The 27,221-nt window shown below is 58.4% G+C and overlaps 1 protein-coding gene across 2 annotated transcripts; it reads right to left on the minus strand.

The window, feature by feature from the left end:
- Window positions 1-12,693: 12,693 nt before the first annotated feature.
- On the minus strand, window positions 12,694-27,131 carry SLC17A9 (solute carrier family 17 member 9). 2 transcript variants are annotated; one of them, XM_061126852.1, is made up of 13 exons: window positions 26,991-27,131; window positions 21,198-21,395; window positions 20,828-20,967; window positions 18,963-19,062; window positions 17,542-17,672; window positions 16,948-17,044; window positions 16,683-16,779; window positions 16,016-16,103; window positions 15,341-15,375; window positions 14,860-14,975; window positions 14,194-14,249; window positions 14,019-14,048; window positions 12,694-13,636 (listed from the first exon to the last, which is right to left on the minus strand). In XM_061126852.1, exons 1-13 carry the CDS (start codon window positions 27,047-27,049, stop codon window positions 13,473-13,475), a joined length of 1,311 nt encoding a protein of 436 aa, XP_060982835.1. In that variant the 5' UTR covers window positions 27,050-27,131; the 3' UTR covers window positions 12,694-13,472. The 2 variants fall into 2 exon arrangements, with proteins under 2 accessions (XP_060982835.1, XP_060982836.1); XM_061126853.1 differs by lacking the exon at window positions 16,683-16,779 and having other exon boundaries at window positions 16,948-17,066.
- Between the last annotated feature and the right edge of the window lie 90 nt (window positions 27,132-27,221).

The following is a 27,221-nucleotide window of genomic DNA, read 5'->3' on the forward strand; positions in this document are numbered from 1 at the left end:
AGTGCCCTGTTGCTGGCCCCATTTTAATCCAGAATCACTCATTAGATGAAGACCAGCAGACATCGGTGGGTGAGGCCTATGGGCTGAGCTGCGGACTGGACCCACCTGAGTGCGTCCAGATGGACGGCTGCTGCCCTGGATCTGTGATGGGTGCTAATCTCAGGCCTTGGCCCGCTTCCTCCCATTACACATATTAAATGCAGCCAAAATTCCAGGGTGGCACTGTCCCCGTTACTCTCCTGAGACTCCTCTGTTGCTGCTCCCGCCTGCCCACCCCACACAAAGCAAAGCTGCCCAGGAGCTGGGGCTGGGAGGTGCCCACTGACAGATGCCTCCTGGAGACCGGCAGGGTCTGCATCCTCCTGGCCAGACACACAGCTGGCTTCCCAGGTGAAGAGCAGGAAGTCATTTTAGTAAGCCTCTGCCTGAAGTAACTGCACGGTTCGTACTTAATACTGAAGACACATTTCCTGATCATCTGAATTCAGATTGCAGCAGGTGTCCTGTGTTGGTATTTGCTGCTCTGGCCACTGTCCTGGCCCCCGCACGCTTAGCCCTGAGCCTCCCCGAAACCCATTGACCGGGTCACTCATGTGGCTGCAGACCCCCTGGCAGCCCTGCCTCCTACGACTCCATGGGTTTCCTGGGGGCCAGATGAGCTACAGAATAGCAATCCCAGTGCAAAATGAAACTATGGGGCCCTGGCTCCAAAGTGATTAAGAATTACAGGATGGAAATTACAGAATTACAGTGCTGGGCTTCTGGCACACCGTTCAGGTCAGGCTGCCTCCTGCAAAGCCAGCCCTGCTGGGGGAGGAGAAATGCAAAGAAGCCTGCCTCCACACGCTCACACACAAGCATGCACACACGTATTGAGACACATGTTCACATTTGCACACATGCATACATGTATCCAGACACATGTTCGCATTTGCACACACACTCACATGTGTGTACATGCATGCACATACTGCCCATTTACAGGCATGGTGACAGGTCTGGCTTGGTTGTGTCCCCCTCTCTGCATAACTGACTGTAACCTTGCAGGTTCTGCATTTATGAGCTCCCCCCATGCTGAGATCTGACAGAACACAATTCAGGTGCTTCTTGAACCTGTTTCTCCCAGGCTTCAGTCCTAATAAACTCCAAGTAAGCACTAGCATTTTAATCAGGTCTCCATTTCAGAAATTTTGGTTGACACGACAATAGGCATGATTAAGGATCCTGAGAAGAGGTACCTACCTGACTCATCTGGGTGGGCTCTGAGTGCTGTTACATGTGTCCGAATGAGAGAAGGTGGAGGGAGCTCAGTGACAAGAGCCACAGAGGGACATCTCCCGCCAGAGTGGGCACAGGCAAGGGTGATGCTCCCTGGAGTCTCCGGAGACTGTGGCCCTGCCCGCACTGACTTAGGACCTCTGGCCCCCAGACTGCATAAAAGCAAGTTTCTACTGTTGAGCCCAGGTCTGTGGGCACTTCCATGGCAGCTGCTGAAGCCATGGCCAAGCCCACCCTGGAGGATACAAGGACCTCACCAACCCTCATGGCACTACCTCTCCTTCATGGGCTGTCCAGGGTTCCTCCATGGCTTTATTCTCCCAGAGGTTCAGGGGGGCAGGGAAGGGCCCATGGTGGCTGCTCCAGGCCCACTGGCTGACTGTGTGCACACAGCCCCTGGGGTGCTCACAGCACCACCATCCTCTTTGCAGGTCAGTCCATGGGTCGTCAGAAACAGCACAGAGCTGCCTAGATGGACCCACAACCTCTGCATCACTAGGAGCCATGTCGCAGAGTTGTGGGAGGGTCACGTGGACCCTGACACAGCCACGAGCTGGGCATGCCTACTGGACCCTCTGGGGACCCCAAGGTGTTAGTCGTCCTGGGAAAACCACCCTCACATCTCACAGGTGGGAGACAGTGAAGCAGGTGGAAGGCTGTCTTGAGTCACGGTGGCCACGGGGCAGCTAGTCCCTGAGGCAAACAATGATGGGTGACATCGGCTTAGAAATCACAGTCACCCCTCCCACCACTTTTTATTCATTAGAAGCACATAGTTATGCCCAGGCCACACTCAAGAAGAAGGAATTAAGCCTTCTCCTGTGGTGAGGACTGTCAAATAATCTGGAGGTGTATTTTAAAACCATCATGCTAGAATAGGTCACTTGAAGGGATGGAAAGAAAGTCACCAAAAGATACCCTGTCTGGCATGTGAAAATGTTCCCACAATCACAGAGTCTGATTTCAACTTTTAGGTGTTCATTTCTTTAAGCATCTAGTCCCCAAGTTCTAAAGTTGGATGTGACTGTCTCAACAAGGGGTCACGTGCGAGGAAACTCCTTGTCAATCCTTTCCAAGAGCAAACTGCTGTCCTCTCTCTCCGGGTCTCTGCTGACTGTCCCCTCAGCCCCTGGGTCATGCTCAGAAGCAGGAGGCACTCAATGAGGAGATGTGACATGTGACCCTGGACCCCAACGGGGCTCCAGTCCTCTCCAGTAAGTCCCCCAAGCCCGGACGTCTGGCCCAGGTGCTCAGGAGGCAGAGCGCCCGATATACTAGCTCCATCAGTGCCCTGATGTCGTCCTTTATTGGCAGCAATAAATGCCTGTGCTATTTAATGGAATGAGTTTAATTTTGATAATGATTTTGTATCATAGGAGTGGCCATTCAGAGTCTGATATAAAAGCTACAGTAATAAAACTTCCTCTGTGGTCTTTTCATTTCATCTCTATTTTTTTGCAATGTGGATTGTGCTAGAATGTTCTGGAAGAGGTGCCTTTCTGGGCATGGAAGGTGTCCCGGGACTGGAACAGCCCACAGGACATTTTCCACTGCAGATGCTATGGTCTAGCTGGACAGGGGCCGGCTGTGAGCAGCAGATGGGGCGCCCCTGACCAGGCAGGACCCAAGGCCTGGATCGGCCACTGGCCACCTGGAGCCTCAGTGTCCTGGTGTGTAAAATGGGTTAAGTCTCTGCTGGGCTGGGAGGTGCCCATGGGACCAACAGACACCCAGATGGGCAGTGCCCGCAAACAAAAGGCTCGCCTGGGTCCCCTGACATTGCGTAAAGGGTCGAGCACAGACCCAGCTTGTGTGTGACTCTCCTGATAATCATGCTGTTCTCCAGGACAAAACCCTTAAGTCTCCCACGTGGATCAGCTCCCGGGACTCATTCTTGGTTGCCAGACTCTGGGGCTAACTGTGCTGATTGACTCCGTGCAGACATGGGGAGGCCACGTGGGCAAAGGGCTTCTCAAATGCCAAAGAGGGTGGATCGGAACCAGAGGCCCTCCCCCAAGAGGCCTGGACCAGGCCTTTCAGGGGGCCCAACTGGGCTCAGGTGGTGGGAGCTCCAGGCCAAAACCACTGTCACCAGCACAGTCAGAACCAGCAACTCAGGGGTGCAAATGAGACCAGACCATCCACACTTGGAAGACCCAGCTCTTTCCCCTCTCCCTCCATTGGCAAAGCCAACAGTCCCCACCTTCCTAGACCCCATGGTCAGTTCTTCCTGAGCTACACGTGCTATACTTGGAGAGCAGTGCTGGATATCAACCCCTGAATTTAAAAATCAGCCAACTGAGTTCAGGCTTTCTGCTGATTAAATAGTTCTCAGCTGTCTACGCTCCTCTCGGGGCCCCATCCCTCCCTGCACCCCACCCCTCAGGGCTCCCCTTTCTCCCTCTCTTCATCTTAGTCTGGGGAGGGGTCTGCCTTCACAGGGTCCTGGGCTGACCCCCGTCTCTGCCCAGGTGAGAACCATGGCCTCCCTGGGTCCCTCTCTTCTCCTCAGTCTGAGGAGGGCTCTGCCCTCTGCCCTCACAGGCACCTAGGGTGATCTTCCATCTCCCAGGTGAGGACCATGGCCTCCCAGGTCCCTCTGTGTCTCAGATGCTTCTGCAGACTCTGAAGGCAGAGTGCTGTTTGCAGCCCAAGCAGAGAGCTGACATACTGCAGAGAGGGGAGAGAGGAGAGGTGCCGGCCGACCATGAATATTGATGGCCCTTCCTCTGTGACACGTCCCGCCTGGGCCTGCCGCAGAGCAGAGCCGCGGCCGCGCTGAGATCCATGTGCCTTTGTTGAGTGTCGGGACGCAAGGCGCGACAGATGGACGCTTGCCTTCAAACCCCCGTGCCCGAGCCCGAGCACCGCGCTGAGGGCCGGGACGTTTCTAGTATCACACACTTGCCTCAGGGCTTGTTCTAAATCCCACTTACTGGGGGCTCCAGCTTTTTATCAGTCAAACGCCTTAAGCACTTTGTCAACTTGGACATCTGGCCGCACAGTTTAAAATTTTTTTATTTGCTAAAATATTTAAGATTTTTATATTTCAGGGGTTTCACGGGAGACTTGCGCTGCCAGGCATATGTGGATGCCAGCCGCTCCAGCAGAGAACTACGGGGCCGCTAGGCACAGGCCTGGGCAGCAGCGATAGCAGACACTGTCCTGGCTGGCACAGTCCTCCCTGGTTGAGAGGTTAGAATTCACTTCATTTGGGAAGAGAGCACTTTGTCCCTCTTGAAATCGGGAGTGGCCGATGGCCGAGGGAGGGTCATGGGTTCCCAGGACGGTCACAGTTGAGAATAGGGATGCGGGACTTTGGACGCCTGTGTCTCTGCAGCCCCTCAACATGCTCCTCTTGCTGCTGAGTACTGAAAAGGAGCCTAAACCAGAATCAACCAAATGCCCACCAGCTGAGGAGTAACCAACAGAAGGTGCTCATCTATTACTCAGCTACACGTGACACCCTGATGAACCCAGAGGATATCACCATCAGTGAGAAAAGCCAGACACAGGAGACCCCACCGTGTGTGATTCCACTTGTACAAAATGCCCAGAAGAGGCAAATCCAGGAAGACAGAAGTAGATTATTAGTTGTTAGGAGCTGGAGTAAAAGAGTGTTGTGGTGACTACTAATGGGTACAAAATATCCTTTTGGGGTGGTGAAAAGGTTCTGAAACTTGATAGAGGTGTTGACTGTACAACATTAAAACCAGTGAAAGTGGTAAATTTGAAAAAGACAGTCACCACGATGAGATGATGTTGGTATCAATCGTAACGACCTAACCCTGACCAATTAACTGACTAACCTACTCAAAGATTGTTAATGATCAAGCGTCTCCATGTGCCAGGCACAGCTGCCTGCTGAAGACAAATTGTGAGCAAGAACAGGTGAACCCTGGCAGAACCCACCATTGAGAACTGGCATGGAGAGTAATCAGATAAGTTAGCCCGAGATGAAGGAAGGCTTCCTGGAGGAGGTGACCTTGGGCTGAGCTTGGGAGGATGGGGTGAGCAAGCCAGGCAGAGGAATAGCAGGTACAGAGGCCCCAGGGCAGCAGAGGGGCCCTAAGGGATGAGGGAAGGATGAACTTGGTGGAGAGGTAAGAGGTTGGGAGGGCAGGGCTAGGGTCCCCGCTGAGCAGAGGTGAGGAGTACAGGATCAGTGGCGGGAGGGTCCCCACAGCAGTGGACACCACTGCAGGAAGAAGGTGAGTCCAGGGCAGCTCATGTGCCTGACACCAGGCCTTTCTGTGAGCCTGGTCAGCACCTTGGACAGGGCCTGGGGGCTGAAGCCCAGCAAGGACACCAGAAACACTTCACAAGGCTGTCACCCTGACTTCCAGAGAGGAGGACAGCAGACGTGACATAGCAGCAGGCACTGGACCTGCTCGACCTGGCGGGGGAGAGGCAGCAGAGGCCAGGATGGGGAGGGGGAGGGGAGAGCGGGCAGCACACGGAAGTTGGCATGCCCATGCAGCCTCATCCGAGACGCTGTGTCCTTCTCACTTCTTCCAAGGGGAACTTGTCCTCCTCTCAAGGAGACCAGCTCCCCAGCCCCCGTCCTTGGTTGAGCTTTTATGTCCCACAAAGGCCCAGAGTGGACAGGAAACGGTCTGTGGATCCCATGCTCCGGTGGCCTGTGTCTCAGGCTGACCCTGGTTACATCCATCCCCCGATGATCCCCTGCTTCTGTCCTGCACCCGATCCCTGGTGGGTCTGGGCCTGCAGCCCCCTCCACCAGCAACATGGGGACCCAAGCCGGCCGGTTTGGATTCTGTTGTTTCTCTTACCTTTAGATGTTCAACAGCATGAATATTCTTATTTTTTATTTAAAACTAATTTGGAGTTCTCGCTCTCCAAGGGGCTTCTAATCACCAAAAAGTGCCTACGGCAAGAGCTGATTGACAGGCCAGCGTGGCCACTTCTGAAGAACAAATTGGCCATTGGCAGAGCCACATACAAAGGAGGACGCCCAGGGCTGGTTATTTATGAGCTATTAGGGAGGCGCAGTCAGCATCTGTTTCCCACATGGGCAAAAACACCTGTCAGACATCAGGAGGCCGTAAAACACACACGTTTAACAGTTACTTTGTTTAAAAAGTCATTAAAATTGAATGTCAGCTAAAACTTAGGAAAACATTTATTCTTCAAACCCCTTTGAATCTTGCTGGTGAGCCAGAGACAGGACTGTCTCTAATTCAACAAAGACATGAGTGTGTAAACAGGCAGGCGAGGCCCCGGGGTGGCCATAGCGACAGAACAGAGTGTGGAAGGAAAGGCACCCACCAGGGCCGCCCAAGCCTCCTGCCCACCCCGTGCTGACCACAGATGAGCTGGCCCTCCACCTATGAGGAGGCAGCTACCGGCCCCCCACTCCCATTTGCCCAGAGCTGCCCATTAGGCCAACTCTGGAGACAAGTCCATGATGGGAACCCACTGGCCCAGGCCCAGGATGGGGTCCAAGCAGCAGGCAGGACCCGGGGCAGGGGTTAATCCAGGAGTTACAGCAGGGCCAGGACAGCCCTGAGGGTCTCCTGCCAGAAGGCTGAGACCACGTCCTGCTGCTTCTGAATCACAGATGTGCCCAGGACGAGAGGGTAGATGCCCAGGACGAGAGCATAGGTGGATATAGGCCCCAGAGACTGGACTTTATAACTGGTCAATTTTGACATAGACCAAGTAGCCGAGCCTTGTATGTTTTTCACGTAAAAGGATTAACCAAGGGACTTCCCTGGTGGTCCAGTGGCTAAGACGCCTCACAACCAATGCATGGGACCCGGGTTCGATCCCTGGTCAGGGAACTAGATCCCACAGGCTACAGCTAAGAGTTTGCATGCCGCAACAAAGTTTGAAGATACCGTATGCTGCAACTAAGACTTGGAAGCTGCTGCTAAGTCACTTTAGTGGTGTCCGACTCTGTGTGACCCCATAGATGGCAGCCCACCAGGCTCCTCTGTCCCTGGGATTCTCCAGGCAAGAATACTGGAGTGGGTTGCCATTTCCTTCTCCAATGCATGCATGCATGCTAAGTCACTTCAGTCGTGTCCGACTCTGTGCGACCCTATGGACAGCAGCCCTCCAGGCTCCTCGGTCCACAGGATTCTCCAAGCAAGAATACTGGAGTGGGTTGCCATTTCCTTCTCCCTGGAAGAGCCAAACAAATAAATTAAAATAAATGTTAAAAAAAAATTAACCCTGGGAATTCCCTGGTAGTCCAGTAGTTAAGACTCTGCACTTCCACTGCAGGGGGCATGGATTCAATCTCTGGTCGGGAAACTAAGATCCCATATGCTGCATAGTGCAGCCAAAAAGAAAGAAAGAATTGACCCTTGGTGATTTTCACTTCAGAAAAGGAAGCATGGAAATAGAAATGATAAAAATGTGAGTGGTCCAAGGGACAGATGACTGATGAATAGGCAAAGCCCAGCAGTGGGGAGACAGTTGGGAGGGGGTGTAGCTCTGGGACCTTCGTCACCTGGCTCCTTGGACCTGTCCGTGTTCAGTTCATCCACTTGAGGCAAAAACACTGGAGAGCGAGAAGACAGAGAAACCTCCTGAAGTCTCACCAGCCTATGGGGAGAACTCCGGGAAACTATGGTGCTGAGGGTCCTTAGGACCCCGGACTCTGAGGTGCTGCAGCACTGTGAGCGTCTCCCACCCCCGAGCCCCAACCTGACCAAGCTCGTCCTTAGCCAAAGAGAGAAAAAGTGCTGCCTAAGCCTAGCTCCACCAACCCTCAGAAGAGGGCCGGGCTCCAGGGGGCTGGTCCCCACCTCCTCTGGGAGCAGGATCAGGCTGGGCTGTCACTTACTGATCGCCTGGGGCCTGGAGGGCAGTTCATCCGTGTGGCATCTTCTAGTCTAACGGATGGAGATTCTCAGATGCAGGAGCTGTGTGTCCCTCCCAAGTTGGGAGGGGTTCTGGAAGCCCCCAGCCTGGGATGCAGGCCCCTACAGATGAGGCCGAGGTGGAGATTTGCAGCAGGAGGTAATGGGGGTAGTCTCAGCACCAGTGGTTTGAGGGGAGCGGGGGGCGGGGGGGGGGAGCAGGGGAGGAATTGGGATGCTTTGCTGCTACAACCGAAGGCTCCACCACCCCATGGGAGCTCTGAAACCTGATACTCCTTAGGGTTGTGCCAGCTGAGGCCAAGGGCAGGGCCTCTGTCCCTTCATGCTGGAGAGGGGTCAACCCCAGGAAGGAGACTCAGCTGTGAGCCGCTAGCAACCTCACCCCATCCATAAGGGGGTCTGAGTGGCCCACAGCACCCACTAGGTCTCCAGGGCAGCTTCTCCTGGTTCCTATGGCTCTGGGCTCCAGACAGGTAGAAGTGGGGGAGCCACACTGTTATGAGCTGAACGAGGTCCCCAAAATTCATATGTTGACGTCCTGAACCCCCAGGATCTCAGAACGTGACTGTGTTTGGAAATAAGGCCTTTCCAGGGTGGGGATAACTTTAAACCAAGATCCCTAGGGTGGGCCCTGATCCAATCTGTTTGTCCTGATAAGAAGAGATTAGGACAAAGACATAGAGAAGGACACGGGGAGGGGGGTGGGTCACCATCCACATGCATAAGAGAGGGACCTCTGCTGGAACCTCGACCCCAGACTTCCAGCCTCCAGGCCTGTGAGAGGTCTGCTGTCCCAGCCCCGGGGCTGAGAGCTTGATCCTGCAGCCCCAGGACACTACCACCTCCAGACCGCAGGGGAGAGCTGGGCTTCACCCTGTGCATGTGCCTTGTTCTGGTCACAAAACGCATCCACACCCATCAGAACAGAACAGAGACTCGGAGCCCAAGACGGGGAGGAGGGCTCAGCCAACTGGCCCAGGGGTCTTCCGTCCTGCCCCAAGGTGTCAGGGCACTGCTTTGAGCCCCCACTCACAGGACACTAGCCCGCAGGGCTGCGAATACATCACTCTCTGGGCCCTCCTGCCCGGGACCCCTCCTGCGCTGACCTGTGACCCCACAGGACCCCACATGGCCACCGCCTCTGGGCTCAGGGAGGAGCTGCCAGGGCCCTTGGCCTCAGAGGGGCTGGAAGGCGGAGGGTCCCGAAGCCGGAGGACGCCAGTCCCCTGAGGCCTGCACCAGCCTCCTGGCCAGTTTCTTTGAAAATTCAGAGCCTCTTTTGTCTTCCAAAGGTCAAAGGGCCAAGCTTGCCTTTAATTAAAATGCACATCCTTTAATTAAAGTCCCCATAACACATGAAGGGCATCCACTGAAATACGACGTGTGACACAGTCATTTCTCTGCTGTTAATTACTAATTAATGAAGCTATTTCAATTAATAGCTTCCCCACCTCGCTCCCCCTTTGACAGGCCGCGTGCTGGGTGCGTCCTGCAGTCTTGCAGTATGAAGAGGCTCCTGCCACCTCGCTGAATATTCATGCCATGGCCTCAACGGCCTTCAATTAAACATGATAAAGCAAATTCCCTAAAAGTGTGTTTCTACGTGCAGCTCAGCTCCCTCTGCTACGGAGGTGGGTAGTGGCTCCACTGCACACGGGAAAGAACTCAGCCGTGGTCCCCAGGGTTGGGGGTGGTCCAACTACCCAGGGTGGCCCCCGTACCTCCCACCCAGGGAAAGGTGAGCAAGGGGTCCCCAGGGGCAAGTGGTGACCCACAGGGCCTTGCCTCCTAGGGCTGAAAGACAAAGCCAAGAAATGGGGGTGGGGAGCCCAGAGGGGTGGGTCTAATTAGCGTGCTAATTACAAATATTAAGTGGCCATTAAAGATCCTGCTTTAAAGAAAAGACAGAAAAGAGTCACTTACTGAGGGGACACCTTACCTGTGGGGGTAGGGGTGGGGGCAGAGGGGTTTGGGGGGGTGGGGCGCCTAGTGAGGCCTGTGTGGGGCTTTTGGGGTCTAGGACAGGACCTGGGGGGACTTCAACCGGCCCTGAGCCCTTCAGCATCCTGAGCACCGGAGGGACCCCAGCCCCACCTGAGGCCAGACTTCCGCAGTCCCGAATGGGGTGGGGGGCGGGGACAGTCCTGCCCCTGAGGACACCTGCGCCCTGGGGAGAGGAGAGGGTGGGGGGAACGGACCTCGGGGCCTCCAATCATTAAGTCCTGCTGGCATGTCATCTTCTTATTAGAAGTGGACACAGAAACCCCGTGTGTGCAGGAGGCCTGACGGCCAGTGGAAGGCACTCAGACTCGGGGAGGGGTGGTGAGAGAGGGCCCCCGTCCCCGGAAGTTGCCCCATGTGCGCACTCCCAGGCCCGGCCACTCCTGGGTCCCCCTCCTGCCTCGGGCTCCAGTCATGTGCATCCTCATTCCTGGAACATCCTTCCAACCTATTCCTTCCTACGGAGCCGAGGGGCCCGAGCGCCGGTGCACTGGTGGCCAACCGGATCCCTCAGCCCCCAACCTGGCGTCCCAGGGAAGAGCCAGGTCTGCTGCTGGGGGGCCAGGACAAAGCCCTGTCGGACGGCGCCCTCTGTCGGCCGGCTGCGGGGCAACAACAGCCTGGTCCTCCCAATGCACTTCTGGCCGCGGGCGGTGCAGGCATAGACATGAGGCACGCGCGCCCACGCGCGCCCGCGCGCGCGCACACACACACAAACACCGCGCACAAATGCACACTCATGGCCCTGGGCAGCCAGAGCCCCTCCTCTCGGGAGTGAAGGCACAGCAGGTTTGGTGTCCAGGGTCTGGTGACCCTGCAGAAGCCTGCCCGCCCCCTGCCTGACCCGGGCTTCCCGCCACTGCACTCAGGGTCAGTGTTGGCTCTGGGATCCTGCCAGGGCCACCCAGGGGTGAGGCCGTGTCTGGGCCTGCCTGCACAAGATAACACATGGCCTCCTGCCCGCCCTGTCTCTGCTAACAGCACTTGTCTGCCCACCAGCAAACGCTTTCACCTAGAATCCAAGGAGCCCATTCCAGGGCCCAGCATTGGCCTTGGGAAGGGGTGGAGCTGTACCCAGCTCCCAGAAGACGCTCAGGACCAGGAACAGCAGTGATGGGAGGAGAAGGCCCAGCTGCTCACAGCAGGCCCAGTGCCCCCACCCCGGCTCCTCCTTCTCCTGCCCTCTGAGGTGGTGACTGCGAGGCCGTGACAGAAGTCCCACCAGACTCAGCATCCAGGAGGCCTGGGATCCCAATTTACACGAGTGCCCTGGGCCCCCATCCCTCAGGACTCAGGCACAGAGACACCAAATGGGATAGCTGTGTTCCCACAAGCTGGGCCGTCTCTCTCAGTCTCTCCAAGAGTTTACAGTTTGCTGTGGGTTAAAGACAAAGGAGAAGAGGGTGAAGGAAGATGAGACGGTTGGATGGCATCATCAACTCAACGGACATGAGTTTGAGCAAATTCTGGGAGATAGTGAAGGACAGGGGAGCCTAGTGTGCTGCAGCCCATGAGGCTGCAAAGCTTAGCAGATGACCGAGTGACTGAACAACAAGAGACAAAAGTGTTATTCTTACACCCAGGCTCACAGCAGTGAATTCACAGTGGCCAGGAGGTGGAAGCAGCCTGTGTTCCCCTGACGGATGAAGAGATAAACAAGACGTGGTCCATCCACATGATGGAGTATTACATGGACTTAAAAGGAAGGCGATCCTGCTACATGATTCAGTACGGATGCACAGTGAGGACATCATGTTTAGCGAAACGAGCCATCATGGAAGGACAAATACTGTAGGATGGGTTCCCATGAGGGCCTCGAGGGGTCAGCGTCATAGAGACAGAACACAGATGGTGGATGCCAGGGTCTGGCAGGGAGGGGACAGTTCTCATTCGGGAGGAGAAAGTCATGGCGGAGATGGGGGTGACGCTTGCCCAACAAGGTGAACGTACAGCGGCACTCATAAACAGCCACAAGCCCATGGCTGGCCCGCGTCCCGTGTCCTAAGGAGGGCACCCCACTGTGGGGGAACTTTCTGGGCTGGGTTCCCAGCTCAGGTCAGCACAGCCTGGAATTCCACCTGAGGTTTCTCGTGAAAAACCCCAGCCGAGCAAAGAGAAAGGCCTTCATGGTAAATTCATATTCTTGCTGCGTCTCTGTAAACAATCAGGCCAAACCTAGAGAGGCCAGATTCACTTTGTAATCGAGAATCTTTCTTTCTGATTCTTCCTGATCAAAAGTGGGGGTGAGGGGCTGTCGGGGGAAATCTTTGCTCACATGGAAAATTAGGATTTGTCTGATTCTAGAATCTGCACAGAGGACAGCACTGCCAAGAGGCTCTGACACAGACGCGCAGACAGGGTCTGTCTGGGGTGGAGCAAGGAAGGCCCATCTCAGTGGTGCTTGCGCATTCATGTCAGCACCCACGTGGATCAGTGTGTCTGTCTGTTCGTGATGTTTTCCTTGAACTGTTTGTAACGCTTTGCTGGTTTCCTCAAATGAATGAAATAAATCTTTAACATGTGTTTATTCTTTTTATAAATAGAGTGTTAAATGACATAATGGTTTTCTTTTTAAATAGTTTAATAGTCATCATTTAAATAAGGCTTTGGTGTGATTTTCCATATTCTCATAGTTTCTTTTTTCTACATATACATCTTGCAGAGTCTATTATTAATCTGTAAGACAACTGGTCCCTCTAGTGTAAACAGGGAGGGAGAAAAACAAGGAGGACAGGGGTTTCACTGGTTCAGGGTGTGTCCTGCCCAGGAGGGGTGCCCATGCACCCTCAAGAGGCACTAGGGGAGCAGGTCCATCAGCAGTGCCCAGGGATTCACAGGAGGGGGCACCAGGGACAGGTCCCCTGGGGACACTTGGTCATGTCAGGAGGCAGGGCTGGCTGTTGGGACTAGGGGCCTGTCTGGTGGGTGGGGGCCAAGGATAGTGCTAAAGACCCTAAAGTGCATAGGATGGCCCCCTCCAGAGCATGATCTGGCCCCCAGTGTCGAAACACAAAGCCAAGCAGGTTCTGGGGGGAGACTCCAGTCGACCACCTGCCCTGCACCAACATGACCGCAGGGAGGGATGACTGCGTGGGGCTCGTATGAATCTACACAGAACAGACCGTGTCTGTCATGAAGCTGCTGCTACTAAAGATACTAATCCATCCACACTGAAGTTTCACCAACTGGAAGAAGGGTGAGACCCCCACGGGCGGAGGAAGCAGGCCGCAGCCCCCCTGGGCTGAGGCTCCCTCCCTTTAGGGCCAGGAGCAAAGGGGCCCCTAAGCAGGGCCCAGTTCCCTGCTGATGGCCCAAGGTCCTCAGGGATGTAGGTCAGGGCGGCTAGAGGTCCTCATGGGCGGGGCTCAGGTCCACCCGCTGGGCCTTCCCAAACACAAGGAAGGTGCACAGCCCCAGGCTGCTGATGGCGGCCACCAGGTTGAACACAGATGTCCAGGAGCCCGTGGTCTCGATGAGGTAGCCGCCCAGGCACACGCCCACTACACCTGTACCGCAAGAGGGGACAGGCTGGTTGGGGGACAGACAGGCCGGCTTGAGGACAGGCTGTCCAGCCCCTGCGAGGACAGTGCAGGGAGAAGCTAGGGGCCCTGAGGGCACCAGGTCTGTCACTGCAATCCAGTCCTCAGCCTCTGAGGACCCGCACATGTGCAGGGGCTCCACGTCATTGTGAGCGTGAACACCACGAAGGGCAGCTCTATTCTCGCCCCACAGCCAGCTCCAGGGTCTGAGCTCCCCCCAACTGCTCTAACACTATGGGACCCCCAAGGGGCACCGTGCCCCATCCTGAGGGCTGAGGCAGAGGGTGGGAGGACACAGGGGTGGGGCAGCTTGAAACCCGCAGGCAGGGGACCCCAGCCCACCTCTCACCTGCCAAGGCCCCGGCTGTGTTGGCCACGCCTGGAATAGGACAGGGAGAATGAGGATTGGTCAGTGGAAGCCCACTGGACCCCTCCCACAGCCCACATGCCAGGGGATAGGCCCTAGGGGCCCCGAGCAGGAAGGGGCAGCTACTCCCTATTCAAAGAGGGCCTGTGGTCCTTACCAAACAGAAAGCCGGCACAGGAAGGGGCCAGATCCTGGATATTAACGGAAATGCCGCTGCGGGAAAGAGGAGAGAACGGGGTCGAGTGATCATAGGATGGCTGCCACCCACCATGCCAGCTGTAGCTCTTTTGATCACCTGGATCCCAGAGGCCAGCCAGGCCTGTCCACCACACCAAGAGGTCAGCCCCAGCTCAGCAGCAGTGATGGCGCGGGACCCACTCCCAGAATGAAGTAAGACGAGAGGCAAGCTTGCTTAAGTGCATGCGCAACTTTGCTGCCCAATAATTTGGAAAACGACATCAAGTTCCAACTCAGAACAATTCAGAGCTGTTTTCCTGATTAAACCCTGAGCTGCAGCGGAGGTTGGGGGCCTGTAGAGCAGGTTGTGGGACATGAGGCTCGATCCCCATCTTCGGCTCAAAGGATGCTGCTCAGAGATCAGCATCTCCTCTGCCAGCCGCCCCCCAAACACCGCTTCATTTTCCCAAAAAGCCCAGGTCCTCGCCGGCTCCATTCCTCTTCGCCTCATGGTTCACTCATGGGGACCTGTCACCACCCACCCTCCACGTGCATGCTGAGACACATGGCTCCTCCCCCGTACCCAAGACCCGGGAGCCCAAAGGCGGCGTGGGGGGATCTGGTGGATGAGTCACCTGGCCCTCACCTGTGGTTGAAGGTCTGGAGGCCGATGGAGGCTGATGCGAAGACCACAGAGTTACAAAAGCTTGACGTGTGGCCCAGACACAGGGCAAAAACACTGGACAGGCCGAGGCCCATCACCTGCAGGAGAGACAAGTGGGGACGCGGTGGGAGGCTTGGGCCTTCCTGGGCTGCCCGGGGTGCCCTGAATGAGGGTGGGTGGGGCTCCCTCTCATGCCTGGAGGACATGGGACAAGGCTACGCTAACCAGCTGGCCGTGCTAGTTGCAGCCAGAGAAGCCCCAGTCGACGAGCGCAGACTCAGGCCCAAAAATGGGTACCGGGGCTCAGGGAAGGGCCTCAGCTAGCCAGGCCAGTCCCCAGAGCTGACCCAGGGAGTCCTCCAGCCGCTGCACCACACTAGCCACCTTCTAGGTCAGGGGCCCTGGGAGCAAAACAGGGTCAGAGTGGGAAAGTCAGGAGAGAGCGGTCTCAGGACCTTCCTACCTGCATGAACTTCCGAACGGTGATGGTCCTGTAACCTGGACAGGAGAAGACCAGAGAGTCCCGCTGGCCATCTGTGCCGCCCCACCCCTGACAACATCTGGAGGGGTCCCACCTGGCAGGGCTGCAGGGAGAGGAGGGCCGGGCCAGGCTCGCGGGGGACAGCCTGCATCATCTGAGCCATGTGCACATGTGTATGAGTGTGTGTGTGCACTTAGAGGCCGAGCAAAGCAAGGCGCTCAATGATTACAAAATGTTTTCTTTGTGTTTCTGCAAATTTTCTACTTTTCCCTCAGTGAGTGGGTGGTTCCTTTGGTAACAAGGACAAGACTGATATTTAAGGCCATGTAGGGCAGGGTCGTGGGGAGCGTGCCTGTGAGATGGTCATCCTCGGGTGTGCAGGTCTGTGCTCTGACCCCACCAGGGGGGCTGTGTCTAGCACCCAGGTGGGAGAATCTACTGCTACAAGGTGAATATGTCCCCTTCACGGGGAACAGGCTAGGGAGGAGGCAGGCTGGAGGCAGCCATTGGCTGTCGGGCTGGGAGCCGGGCAGGAGCCCCCAGGGCTGGCTCTCTGGACCGGGGACCTACATCATGGCTAGTCCTCAGGGGTGAGGCCTCCTCCTTCCTACAGTGGCACCCAGGAGGGATGCCTCCCTCCCCTCCCCCAGGGCTCACCCTGATTGATGAGATGGTCAGAGAGAAGCCCGCTGAGCAGACTGGCAGGAATGGCCACCAGCCAGGGTACCACGTTGAAGATCCAGCCCTGGAGGGAGGGAGTGGAGGGATGTAAGAGGCATCCAGAGTGGGCACCTGGCCACCCGGAGAGGACAAAGGGGTGGGGTGGCCGCTACCCATGACCACTGCGCAGTAAGTCTCTCTTCTGCCCACAGGCTAGGCCTCCCAGCCCCTAATCCATCCCCGACACGGACCGAGCGCTGGGCCCACTGGTGATGTCTCCCCTGTGAGCAGGACCTCCCTGGTGGCTCCCCACAGGGTGGGGGCAGAGCTGGGGATTGCGTCCTGCCCAGAGTGTGTGACCCGACGTTCCTGGTCACCAGACCGGGGGGTCTGGTGGCTGGGCGGCTGGAGTGAAGCCAGCCAGGCTGACTGCAGCATATCTGTGCCCACATCAGGAACCCTGCATGCCCCCCAACCCCAGGAAGGACTGTCCACAGTTGGGTGGGCAGACAGGGCAGCAGCTGGGCCTCTCCTGTGTGCACCCAGGCGCCGGCGCTGAGCCACAGGGTGTCAGAACTGCCAGAGCCTGGGCAGAAGGAACCCAGCTCTCTGCACACGCCTTGCGGTGCCCCCCACCCTGCGAGCTGCCTGGTGGCCAACCCACCTTGGAGCTGGGGAAGGTCTCCTTAAAGAAGGTCGGCAGCCAGGAGAGGAGGATGAAGAAGGAGCAGGCCGCCGAGAGCTGGGAGATGATGGCTGCCCTGGGGGGCGGGTGCCAGGCTCAGCATCCACACTTGGAGCCCCTCCCCACACCAGGATGGCCAGGGGCTGAGAGCGGGGAGCCGAGTTGGAGCTGCCTCCGCGCCGGCCGCTCCCCTGTGGTGGTGGACCCAGGCCCCCAAACCCCATCCCCACGACAGCCCGCTCACCAGACAGAAGGCTTTCGGAAGAGCTGTCTCCAGGGCACCTTGGTGTGTCTGGACACGGGCAGGCCCTGCGCCAGGATGCCCAGGGCCAGGATGAGATCTGAGGGGGGAGGCAGGTCCACCTGAAAGCCATCCAGGGGAGGATGGACCTGCTCCCAGAGACCAGAGGCTGGGGGCAGCTTGTGGGCCCCTGGCTGTGCGTGGGGGCTGTACACCCTCTCTGCCAGCCTCTGGGGTCAGCAGCACTTGCCTTTGGGGGTGGACATTAGTGCTGACTATCTGTCCCCTGAGCCCTCAAACCTCCCAGGCCCCATTCCTGTCACTGGAGGCCACCACTTCCCCTGCAAACTGCCTGTGCTGGCCGAGCAGCCCCTGCACGTCTGCATTCATCCAACAGCTCCCAGACTTGACCGTAGCCCGGATGAGACTCAGGGAGCAGGCATCCTCTCTATTTGGGGCATCCTTCTCTGGAGGGCAGACCCACAGCCCCGGGTCCCCAGGCCCACCTGCTCTCAGGGTTCAGTGGCCCCTCCCTGGAGGGGACGAGGCACCAGGAGGGCACCAGGCCTCCCAACCTCCCCAGGGAGCGGCACGTACCTCTCTCATTCAGGAGACACCTGTACACGTAACCCACCCACAGCAGGGTGAGCCCGCCGGAGAAGTAGAAGACGCTCGGCCAGCCATACCAGTCCAGAAGCAGGGAGCCCACAGCCCCAGTCACCAGGGTCCTGCAAAGACAGCGGGCGTGGCCAGGACCCTCACTTCACAGGGGCCAGAGCTGCCTCTGGGACCCCACCTTGTGTGAGCTGAGTCCCTGGAAAACAGGGCACCCTGTCATCTGTGGAGCAGCTGCCCAGGAGGGCAGGCTCTGTGCGGGATGCTAGGGGTGCGAGCTGGCAGGGCATTCTGATGCCACGGGCCAGCGTGGGACTCAGGCATAGCCACGCAGCCATGATGTGGCACAGGGGCCCTGCTTTGCTCTAGGATCTCCCTACTAGGCCTTCAGTTGCCCTACACTTGCATATGAATCTTTTTAAAATAAAAAAAGGCAACGAGAAGACAGTGATGACAAGAATTCGCTGACATAAAACCACCACGCTGTTTTCAGCTCCTCGTTATCAGAGAGGATGAAATTTCAAAAAGACTTCTAAATGCAGAAACAACCTCCAAACCCCACTGCCTCCTTGTGTCCTGGGGGCCTCCCCGCCACAGGCTGGCCTGTCTGCCCAGGAGCTTCTCCCCACTGCCCCCCATCTGCCGAGGCTCGACCAGGAGATGGTTAAAGAAGGAAAAAGCTTCCCACCAAGGCCCGTGGAGGCTGCCTTCTGCTCTGAGCCTCCATTTCCCCATCTGAGGGGAGGGGGGTGGGCACGGTCTCTCCCTGTGCCTCCCCTCTACCTGCTCCCACCCAACAGGTCCAGGTCACCCAGTGAGATGGGATTTCAGATGCACTGTGAACCTTTCTTGGTGTGATTCATCTCATATTGCTTCTCTGAAATTCATGTTTCACTGGGCACCCAGGGCTTCCATTTGGGCAGCTCCCAGCACCCCCACAGGCACCCCTGGCCCCTCTGCATTCTTGCCTGGAACATGGCAGCAGTGAAGTGAGGCCCTGAACCCAGGGGTTGTAAAGCCCCATTAGGACAGCAAGACACCCCACGGAGGGTCTGGTGCTCTGGGGGACACGCAGTGGAGAGGGACATAGGATCAGATCTGTCATGACTGGACCACTATAGGTGCCCTCTAAAGCAAACGCAGGACACCTCCCCCATGGGGAAGGCCCCCATCCAGTTCTGTCAGTGCAGACGGAAGGGAACACAAGTGGGCAAGAGCCCCAAAGCCCATTTCATCTGCCGCTGGCCCCAGGGAGACAGAACAAACACAGTGATGGGAGGGGGGCGGTGGGCAGCAAGTGCCTCCAGGAGCAGACTCTCCGTGCGTCACCATCACTGAACCTGTGTGGCCCTGTGGCATTCGCACGAGTGGCCTGTCCCTGTCAGCCCCAGGCTGGGACTCACCCGAACTGGGAGCCGGCCCCCACGGTGCTATAGGTGAAGGCTCGCTCACTCTCCCGCACCTTCTGGGACAGCAGGCTGGTCAGCGCAGGGAAGTAAACCCCTGGAGCAGGTGGAGAAAGAAGGGGCCATGTGGAGCTGTGTCCCGAGCCAGCTGGCCCACGAGGCCCACCAGGGCAGCAGGTCGAGGCATGAGAGATGGGCTGGAAATACCAGGGGCCCTGGGTGATTGTCCAAGCCGAGGTCTCCTTCCTCCTTGCATCACCCCCAGGACAGTAGATCTGGGCTTTTCCTGACACTTGGCTAAGGAGACATTCAGCTAGGGCAGTTGGGGGTGGTGTGGAGGGGGCTTATGCCGGCTCTCAAGGCCACTGGACTCCAGAGTCCTGGCACTGACACAGAGGTTCATGCACACACGTGACAAGTGCACACACTAACACACACGGTGCACGAATGTCGGATGAGACCTGCAAGGCCTTGAGGGACCACAGTGCCGGGTCCTGGTTGTGACATTGCCTTGTAGCTATGGGATATGTCGCTGCAGGGAGGTGGGGGGTGGCGAGGGGGAGCAGCTTGGGGCCTCCCTGAAGCTTTCATTGCAACTTCCTGTGAAGCTATAATTATTTCAAAATCTAGTTTTGAAAAAAACAAAACTGTACTGGGGGCCTGCAACTCTTGCCTGTTACACTGGGTTTTTCTCCAAAAGCACCCAGGAGAGGCTCAGAGGCAGGGGCACTGGGAAAGGACATGGCCCCCACCTTCCCTTTGGAACCCAGCACTGCCCACACCAAGCGCTGGTCACCCAGGGTGAGAATTGCCCCTGGACCCCTGGTCTGTTCAGTGTAACAGGCCACAAAGAGAAGTCCTTCCGCCTCCTAGGAGGGTGGGGAGAAACAGCCGGGTGCCCAGGGGGCAGCCACCAGCCAGGTGTCACACAGCTCAGTCCTGCCTCAGCCGCAGGACAGACAGTACTAGACATGGTCATGTGGGGTGAGTTGGAAGGAGTGCAGGTGCTGGACTGCCTGGAGCACCAGAACCACCCCTAGGCTGGGCTGATGGGGCTGATCAGGAATCAGGGAGAGGCCCAGTCCAGGATGTCTGGGATCCTGGGGGTGTGGGCTGGAGACAAGCCCACCCCCAGCCCAGGCTCTAGGAAGCGGGAGATATGGTAAGGAACGGGGTGTATCCTGTCAGATGCCAGGCTGGGGTAGGGCAGGAGCTCAGAAGGTCATCCCACCCCCAGAGGGAGGGCGTGAGACCCTGCCACCAACTCCCCCCGCCCCCCGGGGGCCTTTGAGGAGCCCTCTCTCCAGAAGCGTAATGTCCCCAAAGCATGAGACCCGGAGGTCTTGGGAAAGCTGGCATCCCTCTGCCCGCTGGCCCAGCCAGCGTGGGGTGTGGCCTGCAACTGGGCACATCTCCGTGGTGGAGCTGACAGCACCACGAGGCAGCCTGGTGGCCACCATCCCTGGAGCAGACTTTGTGGCAGGAGGACAAGTGACATTAGAACGTGCCAGCCAGCCTGTGAAGTGACTCTAGAAAACAGAAAGTGTTCGGGTGCCAAGGCACCAGAGCACAGACAAACACCGGTGCAGGGATGTGAGACAGAGCTGGCTGCCCGCCAGTGGGAAGGGTCCTCCGCTGACCACCTGCCCCACCAGGCGCGGCCTCACCAGCAACAGCCTTGGGTGCCAATGCACCCACTGTGATCTGAGGCAGAGTTTGAGGCATATCATACACAGGCCCCCACACGAGGACACGTATGCATGCTCAGGAGCACCTGCCTGAACACGCACCCATACGCACAGGTACACATGCACACACAAGTGTGCACACAATCCCTTGCTCTGCTGTGCTTGGGCCCCCACCTTGGAGCAAGCCCGTGAGGATGCGAGAGAAGGTCATGAAGGCCAGGTGGGCGCTGCCAAGGTGCGCGAGCAGTGGAGTGGCCATGGTGATGAAGCCCCAGGCAGAAGCCGAGAGCAGGATGACCTTCTCGCCGCCGATCCTGCAAGGGGGACAAGAGGGAGGCCATGCGGAGCTGTGCGGCCAGGCTGCCAGGATGGGCTGGACCAGGAGATCCTGCTGAGGAGGAGATGGGGTCCCCAAGGAGCCAAGCACCCCAAGACAGCTGAGTGCTGGCCGAGCCCACCCCTGCTCAGATCTTGCGTCTTCCAGTCCCCACATTCTGTTCCTAGGAGCCCCCTCTCCCAGCCTGGCCTGGGGGGCAGGGATTACCGGTCCCCCAGGTGGCCGCCCACCACCTGAGTCAGGCAGTAGCCCCAGAAGAAGCTGCTGAGCACGACGCCGGCCTCTTTCTTGTTCCAGCCGAAGTCCTGGCTCATGGAGGCGGCGCAGACAGGCATGCTGACGCGGGCACAGTAGAGCAGGCATGTGCCCAACAGCAGCGTCCCTGTCCATACCTGGCACTCGGGCCTGGGGAGAGAGAGGCTGATGTGAGGGACAGCTCGGCCACTTCTCGAATGCCCACCTGCCCATGTCTGGTGACTCCTGGGAGGAACAGGCAGATGCTAGAAATGACGCCTGAGGTTCCTGAAATAGCGGAGGTGGAGCACACGGTGGCCAGCAAGGGCAGGTTAATAAACTGCAGTGGGGGAGATCCAGTGCTCCAGGACACAGGCAGTCAGTTTCCACAGGCCAAGTGTAACCCACCAAGGGGGCAACGGGCTGGCAAGAGGACCCCAGTTGAGGCAGAGGGGAGGTAGGAGCAGTGCTGTGGCCCCTGCAAGGCCCCCAGGAAAGCTGGGTCTGCTCAGCAGGGAACCCAGGGGAAAGTGGTGTGAGGTGGCCAGCATGCCATGGGGGCCAGAGGCCCCTTAGAGGAGCCTGGGCAGCAGGGAGGCAGCCCCGATCTCCTAGGAAGGTTGCCAGACAATATCCATACTGGGACTGTCTTCCAAACTCCTGGCCAGCACTCCTCAATTATCAGTCACCAAATTAGGAGAAGCCTGAGACAAAAGCCCAGGGGCTCAGCACCTATGGGACCCTGGTCCAAGGGGGGTGTGAAGAGGCATCCCAGGATATCAGGGGGAAGTGCAGGACCCAAGCACAGTGTGGCTTGGTGGCAGTACTGTCCATGGCAGTCCACAGACAGTGACAAATGGACACTGATCTGGGATGTGAAAGGGGGACTCTAGTATGGGGCACAGAGAAGTCTTTACCAGCTTCGCGGTAGCTCTGTAAATCTGTGTGTGCATACTAAGTCGCTTTAGTCATGTCCAAATGTTTGAGACTCTACTTTGGGACTGTAACTCGCCAGGCTCCTCTGTCCATGGGATTCTCCAGGCAAGAATACTGGAGAGGGTTGCCAGGCCCTCCTCCAGGGGATCTTCCTGATCCAATCTACAACTGTTCTTAAAGATGAGATGGGGGTGGTGGGATTTTTAAAGGAGAGAGAGAAGAGCCTCAGTGCCCTTTCTGTGGGGGGAGGATGGGGAATGGCCTGGGAGAGGGCACCACCAGTGACTTGTGACGTCTTTGTGTAATGTGGGGACATCCCCTGCAGGGGTCACAGCAGTGGGGAGTTCAGGAGGGGGGAGGCCTTGAGGCAGCCTTGGGATGCCTTGGGGATACTGCATACATCTGGGCTCACCTGCCTAACTGGGGCAAGTGTTCTCCTGGGGCAGGGGTGAGGTGGGGGGGGGGGGTCAGGAGAGTGGAGAGGCCTTGAGGCAGCCTTGAGGGGGTGTCTCGGGCAACCTGCTTACACCTGGGCTCACCTGCCTAAATGGGGCAAGGGTTCTCCTAGGGCAGGGGTGAGGTCGGGGGGCGGGGGAGCGAGATGCTGCTCAGGTTGTGGGGAGGAGACAGGGCAGAGGCTTCAAGTCTGCCCCCCCTCATCCCCAGGCCTGGTGGAAAGGGGCCAAGGCGTCAGCGCTGTAAGGCCTCGGACAGGCCACTGGGCAGGCAAGGTCGGCAGGAGTGCATGGGCAGTTCTCAGAGCAGTTCAGTTTAGTTCAGTCGCTCAGTCGCGTCCGACTCTTTGCGACCCCATGAACCGCAGCATGCCAGGCCTCCCTGTCCATCACCAACTGCCGGAGTCTACCCAAACCCATGTCCAAGAGAGGGAATTCCCCTGTGATCCAGTGATTAGGACTCTGGGGCAGGGGGTGGGGGCTGGGGGGTGGGAGGTGGGTTTCAACCCCTGGTCGGGAAACTAAGATCTCACAAGGCATGCAGTGGTGTTGCCAAAAAAAAAAAAAAAAGGAACAGAGGGCAGGGACCTCAAACCTGGCAGATGAGTCAGGACCCTGGAGTCTCACCCTTGCGCCCCAAGCCCATTCAAACCTTTGAACCCCTGTCTGGACCTGGCGGGGGGTCCCTTGGCTGCCTCGCTGGGCATTGGCCTGAAAACAGTGAGAGAGGCCAAGGGCGGCAGAAGCTTGGACTCCATCTGTGGGCACAGAGGCATAGCCCCTCCCTGTGGCATCCCCCCAGGCTGAGGCCACCTTGGGGGACAGTCCAGGGTGAGGTCAGGACCAGCCCTGGGAGGGCCGGAGCCCTTGCCTGGATGCCTCCCAGGAGTAAGAGATTTCAGAGGCCCTGAGTGTAACTTCGTGCCCTGAGCCAGTGGGTGTCACACGCACCAGGAGACTGGTAAATGGGTGCGATGGGCCATGTCCATTATCTCCAGGTCATGGCCACTGCCACCTGGGGCAAGTGCAGCCAAATGGGGGGGCGGACACGGGCCCTGCCACCAGGCCTCCTGAGCTTCAGTTTCCTTGGTGAAGATGGGCTCATTCCCCTGACGCCTGTCTCCTTCACAGGTCAGTGACTAGTAAGGTGACTAGCAAGCACCCGAAGCCCCAACAAGGAGCTGTTGACTGGGGGGGTGGGGCCGGGGGAGGCTTGGCAACAGCGTCCACCTCCTGCCAGCATTTCCCCCCCAACCCCGTTCCGCTGCCCCTGGCAACTCAGTGCACTTTCCCACAGGCCAGGAAATGAGATGGGGAGCCTTCCTGTGTCTCAGGCTTGCAGAGGCCCTGGGTCGGGGGAGGCTCAGGGCCACATCATCCAGCTGCTGCCCCCTGGAGGCTGTGGGGTCCTGCAATCCCACCAGTGGAGACAGACCTCCACTCGAGGGGACTTGGAGGGCATAAGCCCAGCCTGCTTCCCCAGAGGGTCGTGTTTGCCAGTTAGGAGTCTGGGAATCACTGTCCAAAGTGCTGTTAGCTCTGGACGAAGGGAATGGTCTGATGTGATGAGCAACTCTCCCAAGGAGAACCTTGGGTGCTACTCTGGGCCCCAGCCTGACTGGGGGAGCCCCCCTTTCCCTGGGCCTCAGTTTCCCCAGGTGCACTGGACCACAGATTTCATGCTGCGTCTCTGGTCTCTCTCTCGGTGCCCTGAGGAGGGGCAAGGATGGGGCTCCTGGGTAGTACTCTGTGACAATTTGCATTTTATATTAGAGCTTCCTATGAGTCCAGTGAGAAAGTGTCCCATGTTGGAAGGCCCGCCATTCTGCAGTCCCAGGAGCCATCTGCTTGACTGGTTGGGGGCAGATGCCCCCTTGGAAGCTGCCTAGTGACCTTCAGTGACCAGGGAGAGGCCATCGTGCCCCCACCTTCCTTCCTGGTTGGCAAAGTGTGACTGGAATGACTCAGAAGTGGGGATAGCAGCGCAGTGGCTGATGAAGCAGGTCTGGGGGCTGCCCCTCTCGAGAGGCAAAGCGGGGGCAGAACCCCATAGGGCAGGTGGAGGACTCTCCTGGGGCCTGGTGGCCTCAAATGCTAATTTTCTTTACAGAACCAGACTGTGAGTGGGGTCTGGGGGTAGGACAAGGGAGGGTCATCAGGAAGGCCAAGGAGGCCACAGGAGGCACTGGCTCAGTGACCCCCAGAGGAGCTCAGGGCCTGTCTCCTCTGGGGCTCCAACCGTGGAAATGACATCTCCAGTCCCCCCTCTTGCCCCCACTTTTCCAGCCTGGCACGGCAGGCCAGCCGGCAGGAGCGGGCAGAGGACTGGTGAGTGCAGGTCCATGAGCCTCAGAGGCTGGCACAGGGTGACGTCCACAGCCTGCAGGTGAGCCCTGCGAGCCCAGGCGCAGGGGAGTAGAGCTTCCAACATCCATGAACAGCCACAGCTGGAAGGTGCCTTTAAAAAGGAAGCTTTGTTCCTTTCTGTGGCCAAAGTTATGAAGGGTCACCTGCATAGATGGGACCGCGCCCCTAGCACACCTGCCCCTCCTTTGGATGCAATTTGCCAGCGCCCCAGGAGCCTGGTTCTGTTTGCTCTCTGGGTGGGAAGTCCAGTTGGAAACCGGGGAAAGCCGGCTGAGGCTGGCCTACTCTGGAAGGCTGGCAGGGCACCTAGAGGTCAGGAAAGGCATCAGCTTCCAGACCACCAGTTGGCCCTGAGCTTAAGGCACCAGAATGGGGACCCCCACAGGAGTTGGGGGGCCAGGTGCTATGTGCTTCCTCCCAGGGCCCTGGAGGACCCGCAGCCCTGTCCCTGAGCTGGCAGGCAGTGCCGCTGGCCAGGCGAAGGGACATCCTCCATGGGTGCTGGGGACACCGAACCAGCAAGTCTGCTGGTGCAGGTGACCCAGATATGGCGGTTGATCAGAACGCCAGACCCAGAATCCTGGTCTCCGGAAGGGCTTGCTGGGAACACGTAAGGTCATGACAGGATCAGCCATGAAAAGTCCCGAAGACCTTCATCCCCTCATTCTGCCCAGTCCTGAGTCTTGTCCATGCCCCCAACTTTTCTAGAAACTTCTGCTTCCTGCCAAAGGCCCCCATGCCTGAGAAGCACCCATGGTTGAGCAAACACGAGGTCACGTGGACCCTCAATTCAGAAAAGGGAACTGTGCCTGCTGCTGGGGACAGAGGGCAAGGGCCAGAGAGAAGCGGGGCTGAGGCTGCCGGCTGCCCTGTCAGATATGTCCCTGGGGAATGTCCCTGCCTCTGGGTGGTCCACACAGCAGTCAGCAGCTGCACACGGTCCCCACAACCCTTTGTCACAGTTCTCATCACCTTTATCCACACAGGGTGTGAACCACTCCACCCAGGACCCTGCTGCCTGCCTGTAAGGTGCTCCTTTCTAAACCAGGCAGGGAGGGAGGGAGGTGGTGAAGGCAAAGCCAGACTGCTACAAAGCAACAGGACTCTCTAGGAGCTCCAGCCCTCTGCCCAGCCGCCTGCAGAGCTCCTATCACTTGGGTTGGCTCCTGGGTCAGCTCGAGGGAGGAGGCCTCGCCTAAACAACCAGCAGGGTGGGGAGGGAGCAGGTGAATGGGAGGCAGTTACACCCAGTGTGCAGCCCTCCTGGCACCTGGCACCTGGTGGGTGATTTGGGCTCTAGAGCTCCCCTGTCCTTGGGCCCTGTCCCCAGGGAGCCCCTGGCTTCCAAGGTCTTCCTGTGACTGGCTCTGGGACGCTGGGGGAGGGGAAGGCAGAGGTGATGAACCAGTCCTGGAAACAGGGCCAGTTCAGGGGAGGCAGGGGAATGTCAGGGGCGGCAGGGCCTAATGTTCACTGACTTGGGGACCTCAGTCCCCCCAGAACCGGAGGGGGTTCTCTTGCTCCTGGTCACTGTGTGAGGCACGCTGCGGGGCAGAGCCCCCAGCCCAGGGCCATGACCTGCCCAAGGTCTCCCTGTATGGTGAACCCCCAGCCCCGGGGCGGGGGGACCTTGTGTGCATCACACAGCTGGCCCAGGATGGCAGGGGTCAGAGTCTGCTGCAGGCTCCAGCGTAGCCCCCTGCCCCCAGCCCACTGACTGGGCACCTACAGGTGGCTCTCCGGTGTGTGGTCACAGGTGGGGGCTGGGGCCTGTCAACGTGTGTGGTCCTGAGCTGGGAGGCTCTGCCCCCAGCCCTCCCATCCCCCCAAGACCCGACCTAGCCAGCAGAGAGCTGGCGGCGCAGTGGGGAACCGGGCCCTGGATGGAAGGGAGGCGGCCGGGTGGTACGTGGCCCCTAGGCGGAGCAAAGGTGCCGCCGGCGGGAGCTGTCTCCGCCCAGGACGCCCGCACCCTCCCCTGACCATCGCCCGACGCGCGCAGCCCCACCTGGACCACTGGGTGTCCTCGGCCGCGTCCCTGCGGGTCTCGTCCGGGGGCGGCTGCATCGGGCGCAGACGGCGCGGGCGCAGCGTGTCCGGGGCCGCTCCCGCTCGGCCGAGCCACCGGGCAGCGCCGCCCAAGTCCACGTGTCAGTCCCAGCGCCGCTTCCGTCCGGCGCGCTCCCAGGACGTGTCGCCCCCGGACGGCCACCGCGGGGGGCGGGCGGGCAGGGCGGGG

This window comes from Dama dama, chromosome 23, assembly GCF_033118175.1.
Source record: "Dama dama isolate Ldn47 chromosome 23, ASM3311817v1, whole genome shotgun sequence".
NCBI classification, from domain to species: Eukaryota; Metazoa; Chordata; class Mammalia; order Artiodactyla; family Cervidae; genus Dama; species Dama dama.